General features: G+C 49.7%; 1 protein-coding gene across 1 annotated transcript; it reads left to right on the top strand.

Annotated features, from left to right (window-relative positions):
- Nucleotides 1-1757: 1757 nt before the first annotated feature.
- On the top strand, nt 1758-16206 carry QPRT (quinolinate phosphoribosyltransferase). Its single transcript, XM_061154009.1, has 4 exons — nt 1758-1797; nt 14328-14863; nt 15568-15699; nt 15773-16206. Exons 1-4 carry the CDS (start codon nt 1785-1787, stop codon nt 15989-15991), a joined length of 900 nt encoding a protein of 299 aa, XP_061009992.1. The 5' UTR covers nt 1758-1784; the 3' UTR covers nt 15992-16206.
- Nucleotides 16207-20382: the final 4176 nt, after the last annotated feature.

Genomic DNA, 20382 nt, shown 5'->3' with positions numbered 1-20382 from the left:
TATTAATAAGTAACCACCAAATCTCAGGGGTAGAACTCAAAAGAAGCTTTTTCTTGCTTATGCAAAAATTTAGTGTTGGTATTTGGAGGGCAACCTTCCACGAGGTCACTCAGGGACCCAGGCTCCCTCTATCTTATGGCTCTGCCATTCCTAGGGAGGATCATGGGAAGACTGGAAGTGGCCTGTATCACTTTTGCTCACATTCCACCAGACAGAATTCAATCACATGGTGGTCTCTTTTCCCGGGGGGCTGGGAAATGTAGTTTAGCTGTGTACTCAGGAGGGAAGGGGCTTCCCAGGTGGTGGGAGTGGTAAAGAATCTGCCTGCCAATGCAGGAAGAGACATGGGTTCAATCCCTGGGTCAGGAAGATTCCCCTAGAAGAGGGCACGGCAACCCACTCCAGTATTCTTGCCTGGAGAATCCCATGGACAGAGGAGCCTGGCGGGCTACAGTCCATAGGGGCGCACAGTTGGACACAACTGAAGCGACTTAGCATGGATGCTCGCCAGGAGGAAAAGAGGAACCGTCCTCGCCACACTGAGGGGACACCACAATTTGAGGAAGAAGGATCTGCAGGAGACAGAAGAGAGCCTTGAGGAGAGAAACCAAGAGAAAATGACGTCTAGGGGGAAAAAAGGGAGAAATGGTTCGGAGAAGGGCTGTCAGGAACTAGCGTAGACTAGAGAGAGGCAAGCAAGGAGCTGAGGTGCAAGAATGGAGCTCGAGCTTGAGCTCCTTCACTTCTGTGCCCCAGGACCCTTGCTTGCCTCATGTGAGTCCAGGTCCTGCTGGGGTCGAGTGCTGCAGAGGCAGAAATCAGAGAAGTCTGGAAAGAGGCCAGGGTCTAGCAATAAGTGGTCCCAGCAACTTTAGCAGGTGGTTCCGAGGAAGAAATGGAATCTCCAGCACTTCTGGAACAGGAACTTGCCCGAAGTCCCAGTAGCATAATTGGCAGTTTCCTGGTTTTCTTGTTCAGAAGCCCGGGGACCTGAAAGTACTTTGGAAAGAAGGAAGGAAAGGGAAGTGGCTATATGCCGAGTTTCTCTTGAGTCTCAGCTGAAACCATGAGGATAGTATTACCCCATTTTACAGCTAAGGAAATGGAGGAACAGAAAAAGGTAAAGAGTTATCTGAGATCAAAAAGGGTGGAAGTAAGATCTCCCCAGTGCACCATCGGAAAGGCTCTCCCGGGGCTTCCCTGGTGGCTCAGTGGTATTAGTAAAGAACCCACCTGGCAATGCAGGAGACACGGGTTTGATCTGGGAAGATCCCACACACGGAGGAGCAACTAAGCCCGTGTACCACAACAACTGAGGCCACATGCCCTAGAGCCCAAGCTCCGCAACAAAAGAAGCCACCGCAATGAGAAGCCCATGCAGTGAAACTAGAGACTAGACCCCGCTCACCGCAACTCGAGAAAAGCCAGTGCAGCAATGAAGACCCAGCATGGCAAAAAATAAATAAATAAAATTATTATTATTTTTTTTTATAAAAAGGCTCTCCAGCCCTCGGAAGGAGCACAGCCTGGGGCAGAGCCTGGGAGGCTAGTGACTGGCAAGAATAGGAACCCTCCACTCAGAGAGGAGAGGATTTCTGAGCTGTAGCAGTTGAGTGTCCTGGAGGCAGGAGGGAGCCCCAGACAGGGGCAGGGCTCTGGTGGGGTGATGGGGCTGGTCAGACCGGCCCCACGCACCTCCCTCCAGCAGCCCCACCCCCAGCCTCCGGCCTCTCCAAACACTGGATCCAGCAGTGGACACACCAGTCGGCCAGCTCCAAGCTCTCATGGACCCTGAAGGTAAAGAAGCCTCCCAGACCTCTCTCCCCTGTGTCCCTGCACCACCCTCTGCCCCTCTTCCGCCCATCCCCGCATCCCATCTCGCCTCCTTCCCCAGCCTCCCTCCTCCAAGATCAAGTCTCTGCTGGTCCCCAGCTACTCTCTTACCTACCCCTGTCTCCCTCCAGCCTCTCTGAACCCAAGCACTCCTTTCTGCCCTCCAAAGGCCTCTTTCTCACTCTTGTTTCTCTCTCCACCATGGGTCCCCCAGTTGAGCTCTGGGGGAGAAAGGAGCTTGAGCTCTGGGAAATTCAGGGAAGGCCTGGAAGTGGCCACATCTTTGATGGTGCTGAAGGTGCCAGGTAGTGGGAGGCTGGAGCAGCTCCGGACTTTGCCCCTACAACTCTGGAGGAGTGAGGCAAAGTCCTGTCTCATGCACCGCCAGGGCAGGGGAGGGGGCCTGAGTCCTGTGAGTTCTGGGATTCGAATGCATGGGAGGAGTGATGCCCAGAGGAGGCTGGATGCAGGATGGTACAGGCCAGGCTTTGGAGTCAAAAAACCTCCTGTTCAAATCCAGGCTCTACCAGGAATAGGCTGTGTGACCTTGAGCCTGTCACTTGAGGTCTCAGGGCCCCATTTCCTTGTATCAGCAAAATGATAATACTATTAATAATTTCCTGCTCCCCAGGCTGGGGCTAGGGGCAGGGAGTGACAGGAACATGGAGGCCTCCCAGAAGCTTCATAGTCCCCTCCCCAGGCTTCTCCTTCCCCAGCTCTGGCCTCCCTCTCCTGGTCCGATGCTTCTTCAGGGCCCACACCTGGCCCCTCTGGTTTGGCTGTGGAACCAGTTCTTGGGGGGTCAAGACCAGCTCTTAGTTTAGAAATTATCTCAGAGGACTTCCCTGATGGTACAGTGGATAGGAATCCGCCTGCCAATGCAGGGGACACGGGTTCGATCCCTGGTTCGGGAAGATCCCACATGCCGCGGGCTCCTAAAGTCCATGTGCCCGTAGCTACTGCGCCTGTGTGCTGCAACTACTGAAGCCTGTGGGCCTAGAGCCTGTGCTCCCAACAAGAGAAGCCGCCACAATGAGAAGCCTGTGCACTGCAGTCAAGAGTAGCCCCCCGCTCACCGCAACTATGCTTCCCTGGTGGCTCAGACAGTAAAGCGTCTGCCTGCGATGTGGGAGACCCGGGTTCGATTGCTGGGTTGAGCAGATCCCCTGGAGAAGGAAATGGCAACCCACTCTTGCTTGGAAAATCCCATGGACAGAAGAGCCTGGTAGGTTATGGTCCACAGGGTCGCAAAGAGTCAGACACAACTGAACGACTTCACTTTCCTTTCCTTTCTTACTGCAACTATAGAAAGCTGGTGTGCAGCAACAAAGACCCAGCACAACCAAAATTAAGTAAATAAATAAATTATTATTATTATTTTTTTAAAGAAATGATCTCAGAGTTAGAGCTTGGGTTCAGGTCCCATCCCTGCCACCAGCTAGTTGTGTGACCTTGAACAAGATGCTTAGCCTTGCTGTGCCTCGGTTTCCTCATTGGGTCAAGTGAAAACAGTGCCTACCCTCGGGTTGTGGTGAGGATTAAATGAGACAATCTACATCAGGTGCCTGGTACAGAAATCACTCAGTGCAGTTACACTGGTGAGGGTGTTGGGTCCTCACAATCGTCTCTCCAGCTCCGAGACCATCCCAGGTTCCAGTTCCATTTTGGGGATATGTGCTCAACTCAAACTCCTCTGGTGCCACCAGCTCCATTTCTGTTCACGTCTCACCAGCTTCCTACTCAGACCAGAAACCTCAGGGTCACCTTTGACAGCTCCCCCTCCCTTGAACCCCAATATCCAGACAGTTGCTGCATCCTATGGATTTACCTCCATGTTTTTCTGGTCCCGCCTCCCTCTGGGGGAGCCTTCCTCTGAGTGGTGGCCTCCACTCTCGTGATGACACTAATGTTTTAACTCCAGGCCAAGCCAGATGAGTTGGCGCTGGGATCACTGACCGGGAGTTAAACCAGGAGGGAGTAGTCAAATCAGTGGGGTGAGGCAAAAAGGCTGGGGATGCGGAGGAGAGGAGGGGCAAGGACAGAGTTGGGCCAAAAGCAGATGGCAGGCTGGGACTTCCCCGGTGGTCCAGTGGCTAAGACTCTGTGCTCCCAATGCAGGGGACCTTGGTTTGGTCCCTGGTCAGGAAACAAGATCCTGCATACTGCAACTAAAGATCCTGCACACTGCAATGACCAAGACCCGGCACAGACAAATTTTAACAGAAGAAGCAGACGGAAGGCTGGTGGCCAAGGTGTGAGCAGAGGGGGAATCCCAGGTCCAGGGGTGTGGAGTGCAGGAGGCAGTGCCTGTAAACTTTATCCTTTACCCTTTATCTTGGTTCGCGGCTTCCTTGCCTAGGCTGTTGCAGTAGCCTTCCAACTTAGATCTTTCAGGGCTTCCCTGGTAGCTCAGACAGTAAAGAATCCTCCTGCAATGTGGGAGACCTGGGTTCGATCCCTGGGTTGGGAGGACCTCCTGGAGGAGGGCGTGACAACCCACTCCAGTATTCTTGCCTGGAGAATCCCATGGACAGAGGAATCTGATGGGCTACAGTCGACGCAGTTGCAAAGAGTCGGACACGACTGAGAGACTAAGCACATTACATCTTTCAAGAACCCTGGGCGTGAGACTTCCCAGGTGGTCCAGTGGCTAAGATTCTAGGCTCCCAACATAGAGGGCCTAGGTTTGATCCCTGGTCAGGGAACTAGATCCCACACACCACAGCTAAATATCCCACATGCCAAAACTAAAAAGATCTCACTTGTCACAGTGAAGATCAAAGATCCTGGAGGGGGTGGGGGGAGCTGCAACTAAGACCTGGCACAGCATTTATTTAAATAAATAAATATTTTTAAAAATCTTAAAGAAAAAAAAAAAGAATCCTAGGTACAACTTGCACATGGAGACTTCAAAGTGCATTTTTCATCATGTGACTTCAGATCAAAAGTTTGATGGATTGGCCATTGCCTGTTAAGCGAGACCCTAACTGTTTCCTGTTGTTCAGGGCCTGCTCAGTCTGCCCCCTTCCTCCCACTCAGCCCTCTCTCTCACCACCGGCACCTTCAACTCCATAAGCCTCAGGCCTTCCTCTGCCCATCCAGCCCCAACCTATTCTCAGAGCCAGCCTTCTCTTACTGCTCTCTCCTTAACAACAGGTCTTCTCTCCTTGTCTGAAGCCCTGTAGATCGTTTTACCACTTGTGTGACGGGCAAGCCCCTTTGGCTCTCTTTGGAGGTCATTTCGCCTCTCTAGGGAGAGAAGGGGAAAAGAAAACTTTTAGCTGGAAGCAGGGGTGCTAACCAGCCTCTGTCTCCATCTGGTGTTTGCCAAATGGATCAACAAATAAATAGATGGGAGAACAAAACTGCCAGAGTCAGACACCTGGGTTCAGAGACACTAGCTGGGTGGGCATTGGCTCAGGCCCTTAACGTGAGCCGCCCATTTCCTCCTCGTTGTAACCCTGTGCTTCTTTCATGAAACTGAATCTCAGAGAGGTTAGGAAATTGCCTAGGGTCACCCAGCATGTAGGTGATGGAGCCGGGATTCAAATGAGGCATTTCTGACCAACCCCGCCCCTGCCCCGGATCCAGGCTATTCTTACTGCACCAGGGACAGAATGCTGGATCCCTGGGTTGGCTTGTAGAATTCTGTGAATAATGATATAATAAATATATAATAATTAAAAAATAATTTAGTGAATTATGTGATAAGGAGGGATAAGTGAGGGGACTCTGGGGTCAGCCTGCCTAGACTCATCCTGCCTTCACACACTTTGGAGCTGTGTGAACTTTGGGCAAATTACTTTCTTATTCAGTGCCTCAGTTTCCTTATCTGTAAAAGGGGGATAATAATAGTACCTACCTTATGAGTGTTGTTGGGAGGATTAAATGTATTCATATGTAGAAAATGCTTGGGACAGAGCTTGGGAAGGACCATAAGTGTTAGCTGTTATTCTTATTATACACGATGTCACTTCAGATTCTATTATAGACAAGTGGTAGCAGGCACCAGAGTTTTAAGAAAAACCTATAAATGCAAAACCTTTAAAACTGACATCTATTTAAATTTTTTTTCCAGTCAGGTGGGGAAAACCATCATCACTTGCTTTTAGCTGGAACATTTTGTCAGCCTCATATGTCACTGTTGTTCCAAGCACAAGCCACATGGGTTACACATGGTTACACCCGGTCACACATCAAATTAAGAACAAAAACTTGTGGTATTTGTCTTACATTCATTTGCAGAACCTGCCTTTGTGCCGGTTCATCAAAAGCATGATCGAGTGCTTATTACATGATTGGAGGAAAGATGCAGGGATGGGAGCTCTGATTCTAGCCCATTTCCTCTTGGTACCAAGCCACTGGCCAGTTAGGGCAACATAGAAAAATCAGTTAATAGGGATTCCTTGGTGGTCCAGTGGTTAAGAATCCACCTTGGAATGCATGGGACGCTGGTTTGATCCCTGGTCGGGAAACTTAAGATTCTACATCCATTGGAGCAACTAAGCCCGTTCGCCACAACAACTCAGCCAAGCATTCCAGAGCCTGTGCACCAATAGAGGGGTTTGTGTACCACAACAGAAGATAGCAAGTGCTGCCGGAATTAAGACCCAGTGCAATTAAGACCTGATGCAGCCAAATAAAAGAATGAGGAAAGTTTTTTAAAAAAATCAGTCAACAATCCAGAATCCAGACGAAAATAGCAAAAGTGCCAGTGGTGGGGGGAGGGAAGAAGAATCTTCAAATATTCTGCCAGAGTCTTCAGTTTATCTGCATCTTTTTACATTATTTGTAAAGAGAGAAATGCAGGAAATTTCCCTAGATGCTTTGTGTGTGTGCATGCTCAGTCGGTTCAGTCGTGTCTGACTCTTTGTGACCCCATGGACTGTAGCCTGCCAGGCTTCGCTTTCCATGAGATTTCCCTGGCAAGAATACTCAAGTGGGTTGCCATTTCCTCCTCCAGGGGATCTTCCTGACTTAGGGATTGAACCCTCTTGCGTCCAGCAAGAGGCAGGCGGATTCTTTACATCTAGTGCCACCTGGGAAGCCCCAGCTCCCCCACCCAACCCCCCCCCAGATGCTTCAGATTCCCTCAAAAACAGAGATGGCAGTATTTCGAATCCTTTTCCCCTGCAGTAGAAGCACAGAGTCTTAACACTGTACTATCAGGGGAGTCCCAGAGATGCCAATATTAAAAAAAAATTCTGGACTAACAATGAAGAAAGTATTGCCTTGAGACATCAGGATGATACCTCTCAGGGTCACACTATACTCTCTGAAGTCCAGGTGTCCTGAGAGACTATTTACATAGAACAACAGCGAGGATAAACAGGGGACAGACAGGCTTACAGCTGTTTCCTCGGTGCTGCAACTTCTGCTCAGGCAGCTGCAAAAACAGCCTGCTTCTCTTGTGCAGTTCCTTTCAGCTCCAGCAGCTAATTAGGAGAGCCTTATTTTCAAAGCTCCCCACAGGAATTTCTGTTGTTCGAAATGCACAAGAGAGTTGGGACTTAAAGAAATCCAGATGTACTTATTTGTTTTTCAGGAACATTCTGCATTTACAATAGCTGATCTTGCCTAAGAGAGCCAGAGAGTAACCCCTGCTGGAGGAGGCAGTGTGGTTCTAAAACTAAAACTACCTTCTTTGGACAGGGAAGATCAGGGTCCACGTTGGTCATTTTCTTTTCTTTTCTTTATTTTTTTTTTTTTTGCTGGAATGCATGGCGTACAGGATCATAGGTCCCCAACCAGGGACTGAAACCAGGCCCTTTGCAGTGAAAGCACAGAGTCCTAACCAGTGGGCCACCAGGGAAGTCCCATTTTCTAGCTATGTTCTTTAGGTAATTTCCCTTTGCTTTTCAGAACCTAGATTCTCTGTCTTAGTGACCTCTACCATGAAAAAGGGCAGTAGGTAGGATTTGTGACTTTGTGTATATATACATATATAGGCTTCCCAGGTAGCTCAGCTGGTTAAAGAATCTGCCTGCAATGCAAGAGACCTCGGTTTGATTCCTGGGTCAGGAAGTTCCCCTGGAGAAAGGATAGGCTACCCACTCCAGTATTCTTGGGCTTCCCTGGTGGCTCAGTCTATAAAGAATCCACCTGCAAGGCAGGAGACCTGGGTTCGATCCGTGGGTTGGGAAGATCCCCTGGAAAAGGGCATGGCGACCCACTCCAGGATTCTTGCCTGGAGAATCCCCATGGACAGAGGAACCTGGCGGGCTACAGTCCATGGGGTTGCAAAGACAGCGACCAAGCACAGCACACCACACATATATATAGCAAGTGCCAGGCATCTGGTACTCACCAAGGTATGGTAGTCACACAGGTTCTCTTCCTGTGGTTCAGAAGCTCTCAATTCTGTTATGAATTAGAATTAAGTTACCACATTCCAGACCAGTTACATCAGAATCTCTGAGGGTGGGGCCAAAACATTATATACATTTGGCACAGCTCTCTGGATGATTCCCTTGTGTAGCCAAGGTGGAGAATCACTGCTCTATTCATCCTCCCAAAAAATTTCCTTGACCTTATCCTAAGCGAAGGTCCTCTCTCTCCTTTCCTTATCTATTTGTTTTACTTCTTTATTATAGAGAAATTTCAAATGTACACAAGGTAAACAGAAAAGTATAATGAATTCTCACATACCCATCATCCAGCTTCAACAACCACCAACTTTTGGCCAGTCCAGTCCCATTCATATCCCCCAACCCTTTTCTTTTGGCGGTGCCACTCCACATGTAGGTTCTTAGTTCCTTGACCAGGGATTGAACCTGTACCCCTTGCAGTGAAAGGATGGAGTCTTAACCACTGGACTGCAAGGGAAGTCCCCACACCCTTTAATTTCATACCCTCTAATTTCTAACTTCCAAGACTATCTTAAAGGAAACCCAGCTGTCAAATATTTCCCTACATAACTATCTCAGTATTTTGTTATTTTTAAATTGTTTTTAAAATAGAAATTTTTTTTGTATCACAACCATAACCCACTTAAAAAAATATTTCCTTAATGTTACCAAATACCCAGTCAGTGTTCCGATTTTCAACTGTTTTGTAAATGTTCTAATTTGATTTCAGTTTGTTTGTTTGAAGTAGGATCCAAATAAGATCCATTGTAACTGGTTAGTATGTGGTTTAGATTCTTTTAATCTTTGGTTTTCCCTGCAATGTATGGGTGGTGCTAGTGGTAAAGAACACTCTGGCCAACGCCGGAGACTGTAAGAGACTCGGGTTGGATTCTGGGGTTGGGAAAATCCTCTGGGGGAGGGTAAGGTAACCTACTCCAGTATTCTTGCCTAGAGAATCCCATGGACAGAGGAGCCTGGTGAGCTATATAGTCCATAGGGCTCCAAAGAGGCAAACACAACTGAAATGACTTAGCAAGAAATTGGGCTATCTTCTGGAGAGTTTCCTATGGTCTGAATTTGGCTGACTGTATCCCAGTGATATGGTTTAACACGTTCTTCTGTCTTCTGGTTTTCTTGTGAATTGGTGGTTGCATTAGAAGTGGGATCTGACTCTGGTTCAGCTGCTTTGGCAAGAGTATTCCACAGGTTGAGGGTGTTCTGTCTGGAGCGCCCAGTATCTGGTTGACTTTCCTCTCGGTGTTGGCTTTTGATCCAATCCCTGGGTCCACTGGGTTACTAGGGTTGCAAAATGATTCCTGCCTTTTGGCAGAGTATTGGTTCTTGTTTTTATTTAAGTAGACAATTCAAAGCTTTTTGGTAAATTTGCCAAGTTATGCCGCCATCACCAGACCATTTCCATCACCCCAGTAAGATCCCATGTTGTTTCATTTTCGGCCTCAGACAATTACTCATCTGATGTCTTGTCTCTCTCCATTTGCCTTTTCTGGATGTTTCATATAAACCAAGGTATACAATAGGTGGTCTTGTGTGAGCACTGGTTCTTAACCTTTCTGTGCATCTGAATCCCACGGGGAGCATTTCCAAAACTTGGGTTCATGGGAACCGCCCTGGAAAGATTTTGATTCAGTTGATCTGGGATGGACCTGAGTAGCAGAGTCCGGAACGCTTCCAGGGGATTCTGATGTGCAGCCCAGGGGGAGGGCCCTCCTTTCTCAACTTGCCTACCCCATCCCTCACTTCCCGTGACCATGTGGCTTCTGCCTCAGAAACAATCTTCCATATGCCCCACCCCCACTCCCACCCCCACCCCGGCTCTTCCATTGATTTCTGCCCAGTTCAGGGCTTCCTCACTTTCTGTGAGGAAACTTTCTGGCCAGTTGCCCCAGCCTCCTTTTGCCTCCCAACCCATCTCCAGTTGAAGTGACCTTTCTTGAACTAAGTCATAATCCTACCATTCCCTCCTTTAAAATTCTGTGATGGCTCCCAAGATTTGTCCAAAGTTCTCAGCTAATTGGTTTAGCCCCTTTTTCACTCTGGCCTCAACCTCGAGTCATTTCCCCCATGAATCCTCCACAGCCCTCCCTCACCTCCTTTATCTTCTTGCTTCTGAACGTTGAGCACTTGATCTTTTAGTGCGCAGTGTCTTGCCCTCCCTCTTCCGCACCCCCTCACCCCTGCCTGGCAAACATGACTCATCCTTTAAGACCACTAAAACTCCCCGCTTCCTCAGGGACGTTTAGTCATCTCCTCCTCTTCGTTCTTGGTAAGTGCTTCATTTATCCCATCAGCAAACACACCTACTGTGTGCCAGCATTCCTGCTGTTGTTCAGTCACTCAGTTGTGTCTGACTCTGCAACCCCAGGGACTACAGCACGCCAGGCTTCCCCGTCCTTCAGCATCTCCCAGAGCTTGCTCAAATTCATGTCTGTTGAGTCAGTGATGCCATCCAACCATCTCATCCTCTGTCGCCCCCTTCTCCTCCCGCCTTCAGTCTTTCTCAGCATCAAAGTCTTTTCCAGTGAGTCAGCTCTTCGTATCCTATGGCCAAAGTATTGGAGCTTCAGCATCAGTGCCTCCAGTGAATATTCAGGGCTGAATTTCCTTTGTGTTCTTGAGGGTGTTAGAAATATAAACTCCCTGAATTTTCATAACAAGTCTATGGGGTTATCAGTGTTATTCCCATTACAGTTGGGACACAGAAGCTCCCTTGAAAGGCAGAGCCACCTGCCCAGGATCACTTAGCTAAATGTAATAGAAGCAATATTGGAACCCATACTGAGTGGTCTTGGAGTCTGCGCTCTGATTCCTTCCACTGTGCCACCTCTCTGCTCAGACAAGTATCATCAAACACTTAGCTTTAAACTAAACAATATAAGGGGACTTCCCGGGTGGTCCAGTGGTTAAGACTCTGCCTGCCAATGCAGGAGACACGACTAGCTTGATCTCTGGTCCGGGAAGATTCCACATTCCTTGGGGGCAATTAAGTCCTCGGGCCACAACTATTGAAGCCCACCTCCCTGGAGCTCATACTCCATACACCAAGAGAAGCCACCGCCGTGAGAAGCCTCTGAGGCACAGCTAGAGAAAAGCCTTTGCAGCAACGAAAACCCAGTGCAGCCAAAAATAAATAAATAATTTTTAAAAATAATACGAAATTGTCAACATACAAGCCGCACACTTGTTTGGGTCAGCGTGCCAGGCACTTGGGCTATAGCAGAAAACTCAGTGGACCTCTTGGCCCCAGAGAGAAAACACCAGCAGAGGATGACATTGACGGATGAACAAGGAGCTGGATGAGCACGTGACCTGGTTTAGGGGGTCTGTGAGAGCCCCCGGCCAAGGAAGTGATGCCTAAGGGAAGATCTGAAGAGGACTGAGAGGTGAAGGGGGAGTCTGGGGTGAGGGTGAGGGAAGGGACTTCAGGGGGCAGGAACAACCTTAGGATAGGCGAAGCATAGGGGAAGGCCTGAAAGCTAAGAGAAAGAGCTGCCCATTCTGCTACCCAGCAGGTAGTACCTGGCACAGAGCAAGTGCTCAGCAAGGATTTGTCCAAAGAATAAATGAAAAATGGAAAGAAGTCAAGAGAGCTGGCACTAATACAATGAAAGTGAGGCTTTGAGCAGGAGAGCGATCCACTTAAATTTCCGTTTTTACGGTTTGATTTTTAAAGTCAGGTTTAATGAGGTATAACCACAGACAGTAAAATTCACCCTTTCCTGTGTCAGCTTCTATGAGTCATGACAAATGCATCAGTACCGTAGCCACCATCACAGACAAAATCTAGGTTAGTTCAATCACATCCCCAAACTGGGTGCCGCTCCCTTCGTGGCCAGCCCCTCCCCCGCCCTCAGGCAACCCCTGGTCTGTTCTCTGTTGCTATCATTTTGCTTTTTCCAGAATATAGTTACATAGATGGACTCAAATAACATGTCGCCTTTTGTTTTTTTTTTGGCTGCGCCGGGTTTTCTTTGTGGCATTCGGGGTCCACTGCATTGGAAGGCAAATTCTTAACCACTGGGCCACCAGGGAAGTCCCAGTGTATCGTTTTTTGAATCTGGCTTCTTTACTTAGAATAATGCATTTGAGATGTGTGCCTGTTGGGTGTATCAGTAGTTCATTTCTTTTTTCATTGCCAAGTCGAATTCCATTGTATACATGCATCACAGTTTGTTTATCTGATACTCACCAGTCCAAAAATTCAAATTCACTTTAAAAAGTAAACATCACGGCACCTGGGTCTGAATGGAGTCGGGGCCTTTGCATCCACCTCTGCTCTTTGTTCACTGGCCTTTTGCCTGGCTGGATCGTGAATGGTGGAGGCAGGACTATGTCTTTTTCATTGACTTTGTTCCCAGCACCTAGCCAGGGCACAGCTGGCTCTGAGGAGGGAATGGGAAGCCACTTGGGTGGGGTGGGGCAGGTGCTTGGTTTGGGGAAAGAAGGGCTGAAAAAGAAGGGCCTTGGGCTTCCCAGATGGCTGAGTGGTAACGAATTCGCCTGCCAATGCAGAAGATGGCAACCCACTCCAGTATTCTTGCCTGGAAAATTCCATGGACAGAGGAATCTGGCAGGCTACAGTCCTTGGGGTCACAAAGAGTCAGACACAACTGAGCGACTGAGCAGGCATGCACCTTCTGAGAGTCGAGCAAGCCAGACTGTCTGGCCTTAACTTCAACTTGGAGCAGGACTTCCCTGGTGGTTCAGTGGTTAAGATTCCATGCTCCCAATGCAGGGGGTATGGATTCAATCCCTGGTGTGGGGGGGACTAAGATCCCCACATGTGGCATGGCTAAAAAACAAAATCTTAAAAAAAAAAAAACAAAAAAAAACAAAAAATCTTCAACTTGGAGTGAAAGTAGGGGAAACAAAACTAAACAACCCCCTTTACAGGCTATCGAATGGTCACCCCTGCCCACTTCAAGCTAAGTCCATCTACAGCGCCCTCCACAAGGCTGTAGTTCGTCTCTTGGCCTGACAGATGGCAATGTTGCACCATTCTGTGGTCACCCCATTCATTTCAACAGACACCGGGCCGGCAAACCAGCAGGAAGGACCTCAGAGAGCACTTTGCCCCTAACGCTTAAAGGGCTCGCCCACACTCCTGAAGCTCTGTCTCGAAAAGCAAAGGCTCAAACACAATCTCCCCATGTTCTTTCCTCATTATACAACCCCATCTCTAGAGAGAAGGCGCGTTTTGGAGGGCAAAGGTGAAGGACAGACGCCTGTGACCCTGAGGCCTGGCCAGCCTCACTCTGCGGTCAGTTTGCTTTATGACCTCAGTTGACTCGCCTTCCCTTTCTGGTCCTCAGTCTCCACGTCTATAAAAAGCTGAACTTCCAGCTTTAAAATTCTTGGTGCCATAGAGAAGACATGGATCGGAAAGACATACAGCTCACGTTCTCCTGGGAGCTTCAGCTAGTAAATAACCCATCCTTCTATGCAAGGCAGATGGAAAAGCCGCAGAATGACATTTTAGGTGGCTGCATGTCTCTTATAGTTGACAAATAGCTGTTGATCCAGCACTAGGTTTACCAGTTACAATACAGGGCACGCAGTTAAACTTGAGTCTCAGATAACTGACAGATAATTAAGAGTAAGCATGTTCTAAATATTGCCTAGAATATATTTATACTAAAAAAACTTTGATTTTGTCAGAAATTTAAATTTAACTAGGGGACTTCCTGGTGGTTCAGTGGTTAAGAATCCGCCTGTCAATGCAGGGGACACAGGTTCGATCCCTGGTCCCGGAAGATCTCACATGAGCCCTAGCACCCTGGAGTCCATGATCTGCAGCAAGAGAAACCAGCACAGTGGTGCCCGCACACTGTAACTCGAGAGTAGCCCCTTGTTGCATAAAGATTGCACACGGCAATGAAGACCCCATGCAGCCAAAAATAAATAAATACATAAATTTAACTAGGTGTCCTGTATTTTTATTCGGTCCATTTGGCAACCTTGTTCAGCTTACAGGGCCTACCCAATGCCTCAGCCCCTCTCCTGGGACCCCCAGATCTTCACCCTGATTGGCTACTGCCCAATTCAGCCAGCTGTTAAATATTTTGACCATCACCCGACTACCAGAAAGGCAGCCAACATGTAACGCCGTTCTCTCTCTTTCCCTCCCAGGCCTGGCGCATCTGCTGCCTCCTACCACTCTGGCCGCCCTGGCAGACAGCTGGCTCCGAGAGGACTGCCCAGGCCTCAACTACGTGGCCTTGGTCTCGGGGACAGCCCCCTCGCAGGCGGTGCTGTGGGCCAAGTCCCCGGGGGTACTGGCAGGGAGGCCCTTCTTTGATGCCATCTTTGCCCAAGTCAACTGCCAGGTCTCCTGGCTCCTCCCTGAGGGATCAAAGCTGGTGCCTGTAGCCAAGGTGGCCGAAGTCCGGGGCCCTGCCCACTGCCTGCTGCTGGGGGAGCGGGTGGCCCTTAACACGCTGGCCCGCTGTAGTGGAGTTGCCAGCATGGCTGCTGCCGCCGTAGAGACCGCCAGGGGGACTGGCTGGGCCGGGCATGTGGCAGGCACACGGAAGACTACACCAGGCTTCCGGCTGGTGGAGAAATACGGGCTCCTAGTGGGCGGGGCTGCCGCCCACCGCTACGACCTTGGCGGGCTGGTGATGGTGAAGGACAACCATGTCATGGCAGCCGGTGGTGTGAAAAAGGTGTCTATCTGTCCAGCTGGGCCCCTACCCTGGCCCTGCTCCAACCCCAGCCCCCATCACAGTCCTTCCCCACTACCAGGGACCCCCAGCCACTCCTTGGTGAAATAGTGATGGCTTGGGGGGTGGGGGTTGCAAGACTCCTCAACCCCTCAGAGGTTCCATCTGTGAAGGGAGGGGTTGGACTTGCTTCTTCTCCAGCCTTCTTCAGCTGGTTGGTATGCTGCTCAAGGGCAAAGGACGAACTATTGGGAACCCAGTGTTGATGACTCTATGACCTTGGGCAGGTCACTCAAACTCCCTGGACCTGTTTCCTTTATGTGAAACTGTGCTTGAAGACCTCTTCGAGTCTTAATATTCTGAGTCGATTGAACTCAGGTCCAAATGCCAAAGTGTGCTGAATCTGGCCTTTTTTTGTCTTACAAAAATGGTAATTCCATGTGGTTTCCCCTAATGTGTGTGTGCTAATGTGCAAGAAGCCATTTCCATGCCCAGTGTCCTCATGAACCCCAAGTGTTAGTCACTCAGTCATGTCCGACTCTTTGCCACCCCATGGACTATAGCCTGCCAGGCTCTTCTGCCCACAAGATTCTCGAGGCAAGAATATGGGAGTGGGTTGCCATGAACCCCAAGCTCATTATCTATCTGGAGCCTTTCATGTGCCAGTCCCAGCACCCGGTCTCACTGTCACCCCTGCGGCCTGCCAGGCGGTGCGGGCAGCGCGGCAGGCAGCCGACTTCGCCCTGAAGGTGGAGGTGGAGTGTAGCAGCCTGCAGGAGGCTGTGGAGGCGGCCGAGGCAGGAGCGGACCTCGTCTTGCTGGACAACTTCAGGCCTGAGGTGAGGCCGGGGCGGCTTCCTGGGGAGGGGTTGGGTCAGGGGCTCTCACCTCTCCCCGGTTCGTGTCCCACAGGAGCTGCACCCCACGGCCGCCGCGCTGAAGGCCCAGTTCCCCAGTGTGAGTGTGGAGGCCAGTGGGGGCGTCACGCTGGACAACCTCCCGCAGTTCTGTGGGCCCCACATCGATGTCATCTCTTTGGGGATGCTGACACAGGCGGCCCCGGCCCTCGATTTCTCCCTCAAGCTGTTTGCTGAAGGGGCCACTCCAGTGCCCCACACCCACCAGTCCTAAAGCCGAGGAGGCTACCCAGGCAGTGGGATAAGGTGCTCTCATGGGACCCTCAAGGTTTCTTTAAGTCGAGCGGCCAGCAGGACACTTTGGCGTTAGACTGTGCTGAGGCCGGCTCTGCCACGCGCTGCCTGGGGGACTGCGAAGGACTGACTTCACCTCTGCTCACTTCAGTTTCCTAATCTGTGAAATGGGTCTAATCAACCTTACGGACTTCTTGGGGGTGATAATTAGCACAGAGTAAATGCTCAGTAAATGTTAGAAATTGCCATCATTCATCTGTTCTAAGATGCACTTTTTTTTTTCCCCCCACCCACTGAAATTGTCTTTAACTAACAGCATCTAATGGTCCTTGTCAGACAGACACGGGTTGTCACGTAGCCCTTGTGGTCTGTGCATGTGGCTTGTAGGTACAACATGATAACGATCTATGTGGAAATTAGTCCAAAAGAACTCTTTCAACAAGTATAAGATAGAGATTGTATGTGATGAGAAAGGACTGATTTGGCAGTTTTCTTTTTGGGTAAAGTGTGTGTATTTTGGGGCTTCCCAGGTGGTGCAGCCGTAAAAGAATCTACCTGCTGAGGCAGGAGATGCAAGAGACGTGGGTTCAATCGCTGGGTTGGGAAGATCCCTTAGAGGAGGAAATGGCAACCCATTCCAGTATTCTTACCTGGAAAATCTCATGGACAGAGGAGCCTGGTGGGCTACAGTCCATGGGGTTGCAGAGTCGGACATGACAGAGCACGCAACGCAACGTGATGTGTGTTTTACAATCAACGGTGTCTTATATTTGAGGATATGTGGATCCAGCCTGATGTCCAACTGGAATATTACACTTGGTTGATGCCCATGTTGTACTGATGACTAAGTATTTCACGTTTCGCCTCTGGCTACTATTACCATCTCTTTGGTTGGAGGTGAGAACCTGCTCATTCCTCACTTTGGGGATCCCCAGCTGACTCCACCACCCATCCTTCCCCAGATGAAACCCCCATTGGGTGCTGAAGGCCTTTTAGGATATCATTAGTTGGGAGAGGTACGAAGCTGCTGAGCCTCTGAGAGGACCAGAACCAAGGTCAGGTTAGGGAGTAAGGAAGGGACGGGTGGGGGCCCGTGTTCAGACATCAAACTTCATTCCGTGCTAGGTCAGGACTCAGAGGTCTAAACAGAGGGTCTAAATCCAGCCCCCCAAGCACACATGCACACACGCACCACTGAGGTCTTGCCCATTTGTGTGGCCACTCCTACCCTCACCTCAAACCTCTCTCTGACCCATCTGGGTGGCTCTGGGAAGAATGAGAGCATGAAGGGCCCCAAGGGTGAAGGTGGTCCCCAGGGTGCTTCCTTCTGGAAGGGCTTCAGTCTGGAGTCGCCTCTCCCCTCCCAGAATCTACTCTCTTCTCCACCCTTTGCCAGTAGGAGAGAAAAACAGGTCTCACCCACAGAGGCTCCTTCTTCAGGGGGAGATTGGGGGTCCCAGTCTGTCTTGAGGGATCTATTCTACCCCTCTTCCCCCTTTTCAACCCTGGAGACCAGTGATAGGAAAGGAGCAGATCAAGAAAACATCAAGCTCACCCCAGATGGGAAAGCTCCAGACAGGCCAATACCTTCATCTTTCAAGCATCAGATGTGTGCTGAGAGCCTGCCATGGCCAGGCTCTGAGCACACAGTGGAGATTCATCTAGCAAAGATGCCAAGCAGAAGTGGCTGCTGCCTTGGCTGATGTCCTGAACTAAAGGGGCTATTCTCACAGGACACGGGCCAGAGATGCCACCTGGGCCACACCTATGCTGCAATACACACTTCCACCCCAAGGCCCTTCTGTCCTGCCTCCAAGGAAACAAGGACACTCTCCGCTAGGTAGCCTTTCCTGCTCCGAGGATCTTAGATCTTCGAGGACCAGCTCCTCCGACCTGCAGGGGGATAACTGAACCCTCATGGAACTGGATGTCAGGACAGAAATGGGGACCCAAGATGAGCAGGGAACTGAAAGGCAAAACCCTTGGGCTCAAGAGGGAGTCAGAGTCTAGTAGAGGCAGAAGGGAGACGTGTACCAGGAGTCTCAAACTCAAATGCCTCTAGGATCCAAGCACATGAGACAAATGGGGGAGGCTGGAAGAAGACTCAGGGAAGAGAACTGTGGCCAACTGGAGAATGTGGGCGGCACCCACAGCAGCCCAATTAAAATAGAAAAAAGCAGGCTGCCAGGCTGATTCTCAAGCTCACCCTTGAACAGAAAAATGAACCCAGTCCTCCCAGCCTGATCCTAAATGCAAGCACTGGGAGGGGATTCCGCCACCTGCCTAGAAGAAAAGGGAGCCTGGGAAGGCAAAAGCAATTCATGCTCTCCTTGCTAGGATGGATTTCCAGGCAGAGCAGACTGTGTGAGAAAAGGGTCAGAAGTGGGAAATGGCTTGGATTGTTTGGTTAAGATTTGAAGCTGGGATCAGGAGAGGCAAGATGACTAGGAGCTGGGCAGCATCCAGACCACAAAATGGTAGGTCAGAGGACTTGGACTTTGTCCCGAGAACAATCAGATTGAAGCTGGAAAATGAGATAAGCATATTTTCAGGAAGATCTATTTGAGGGGGCCAGAGTGACTGTAGGCAGGCCAAGAGAAGGCTGATACCACTACTCAGAGGGCTTGAATGCGGGTCATGGCAGGTGGTTAGCAAGAAGGGAGGGCAAGTAGGAGAAACAGCATCTGCAAAGGTTCAGAGGGCAGATGGAGCCTGATGGGTTCAGGGCCAGAGGAAGAACTGGGTGTGGCCGTGAGGATGAGGAGACAGGGGTGAATGGCCGAAGTCTCACATCTCACCTGGTATCTATCTGCTGTCTTCCTTCTTCCCTGACCAGCCTGAGACTAGATGACTTCCACAGGCTGCCCCCCATCCAGCATAAAGCCCATGCCCATTAAGCAAACATGCCCATCAAATCAGGTGCAAATCAAGGCAGCATATACTGCATCATCACTGCCGGCGGCTGGGGGAAAAGGGAACGCACATTCATTTAAATGGGGGCCTTTGCTCAGCACGATAGGTCTCGTTCTCAGTTCATGCTTATGGAAGTGGGGATGTTAGTATCTCCAATTTGCTCAGGAAACTGAGGCTTTATGAAGTTAAAAATGCCACTCAGGGTCAATAAAGTGGAGGAGCAGATTCAAAAATAAGTATTTGTTGAAAGCCTACTATGTGCCAGGGACTATCCTAGACGCTGGATACACAACAATGAGCAAACGGTGAAAAAGCCCTGGTCTCAGGGAGTTTATATTCTAGTGGGGGGCTCTATGTGTGGGCGGGGCGGGGTAGGGGAAGGAATAGACAATGGAGTGTCAAGGGGAGAATAGACAATGAAAAAAATACCTAAGAATACCGCCAAATCCCCTTACGGCCACCAGAGGGCACTGCAGTCACAGCACCGTCCATTCCTCTCTGATTCTATCTTCCTTTCAGATTTCAAAGATACTAGGCTAAGAGGCTATGAATAGTGTGCAGCATCTGCCCAAGAAGGAAAGCTGAGGAGGGGTGTGCGCCAGGCGTGTCTTCCACCCACTTTTCCAGCTTAATCCCCTCATCAGATCCCCCTCCAACTGCTTAGGGTATCTCAGTGACTTCAAGACCCTGTGTACTCCAGAGACCCCCAAGACTCATTCAACTCACCAAATTTCCCATGCTCTACACCGCCCCCACCCCATTCTGCTAACACTTACTCACCTGCCCAGGCCCCTTCCATCCACCCATCCCCCTTCCATGCATCCATTTCCCGTCCCACCCCTCCACCCAACCCAACTACTGGAACACTATGTGTGCAGGGTCAGGGAAGACAAGAAATCAAACTAGGTTGGCAGAGCCAGTGAACTCAGCGGGCGTGAGCTTTAGTGAGTCAAGGCCACAGAAAGCTGAAAGGATTTTAAAGTGGCAAGACATTATTGGCAAACCAAACTGTATCTGAAAACAATTCAACTTTGGATCTTTAAAAAATCCCACTGTGCTATTATGTGGTGTGGACACGTATATTAATTTATTGCTAGCCCTTCAAGACAGTAGGTAAAATTCCATAAATGTTTCAACATCTCCGTACATCATTCCAATCACTTCCTGAGGAATAGAACATTTTGGCAGTTACTCAGTAACTGCTTTTAAAAGCTGCTTTCTGAGGCCCTAAGTAACTCAGCTTGTAAAACCAAACTACAAAGATCTGAAGAGAATCTGACCGTGAGGCTCTAAATAACATCTCCATTGATCTCTGTGCACAGTAGATTTACTCCAGGTAACGTGGGCTTTATTTCAGGTAGGTAGTGCTCTTTGGATCCCTGGATCTAGTACAGCGCACTCAGGGAATGATCAGAGGCAAAGATCCTCTTATGTACCTCTAGTTTGGTGGGTCACTGG

Source organism: Dama dama, chromosome 10 (genome assembly GCF_033118175.1).
Source record: "Dama dama isolate Ldn47 chromosome 10, ASM3311817v1, whole genome shotgun sequence".
Classification (NCBI taxonomy): Eukaryota; Metazoa; Chordata; class Mammalia; order Artiodactyla; family Cervidae; genus Dama; species Dama dama.
Note: the sequence above shows the minus strand (reverse complement) of the source record. Positions and strands in the feature narration are given on the sequence as shown.

Bases quoted from the DNA above. Each gene is read 5' to 3' on its own strand.
- QPRT (XM_061154009.1), top strand. The intron at 14,864-15,567 runs GTGTCTATCTGT...GCGGCCTGCCAG, and splicing joins CAGCCGGTGGTGTGAAAAAG to GCGGTGCGGGCAGCGCGGCA. The intron at 15,700-15,772 runs GTGAGGCCGGGG...CGTGTCCCACAG, and splicing joins TGGACAACTTCAGGCCTGAG to GAGCTGCACCCCACGGCCGC.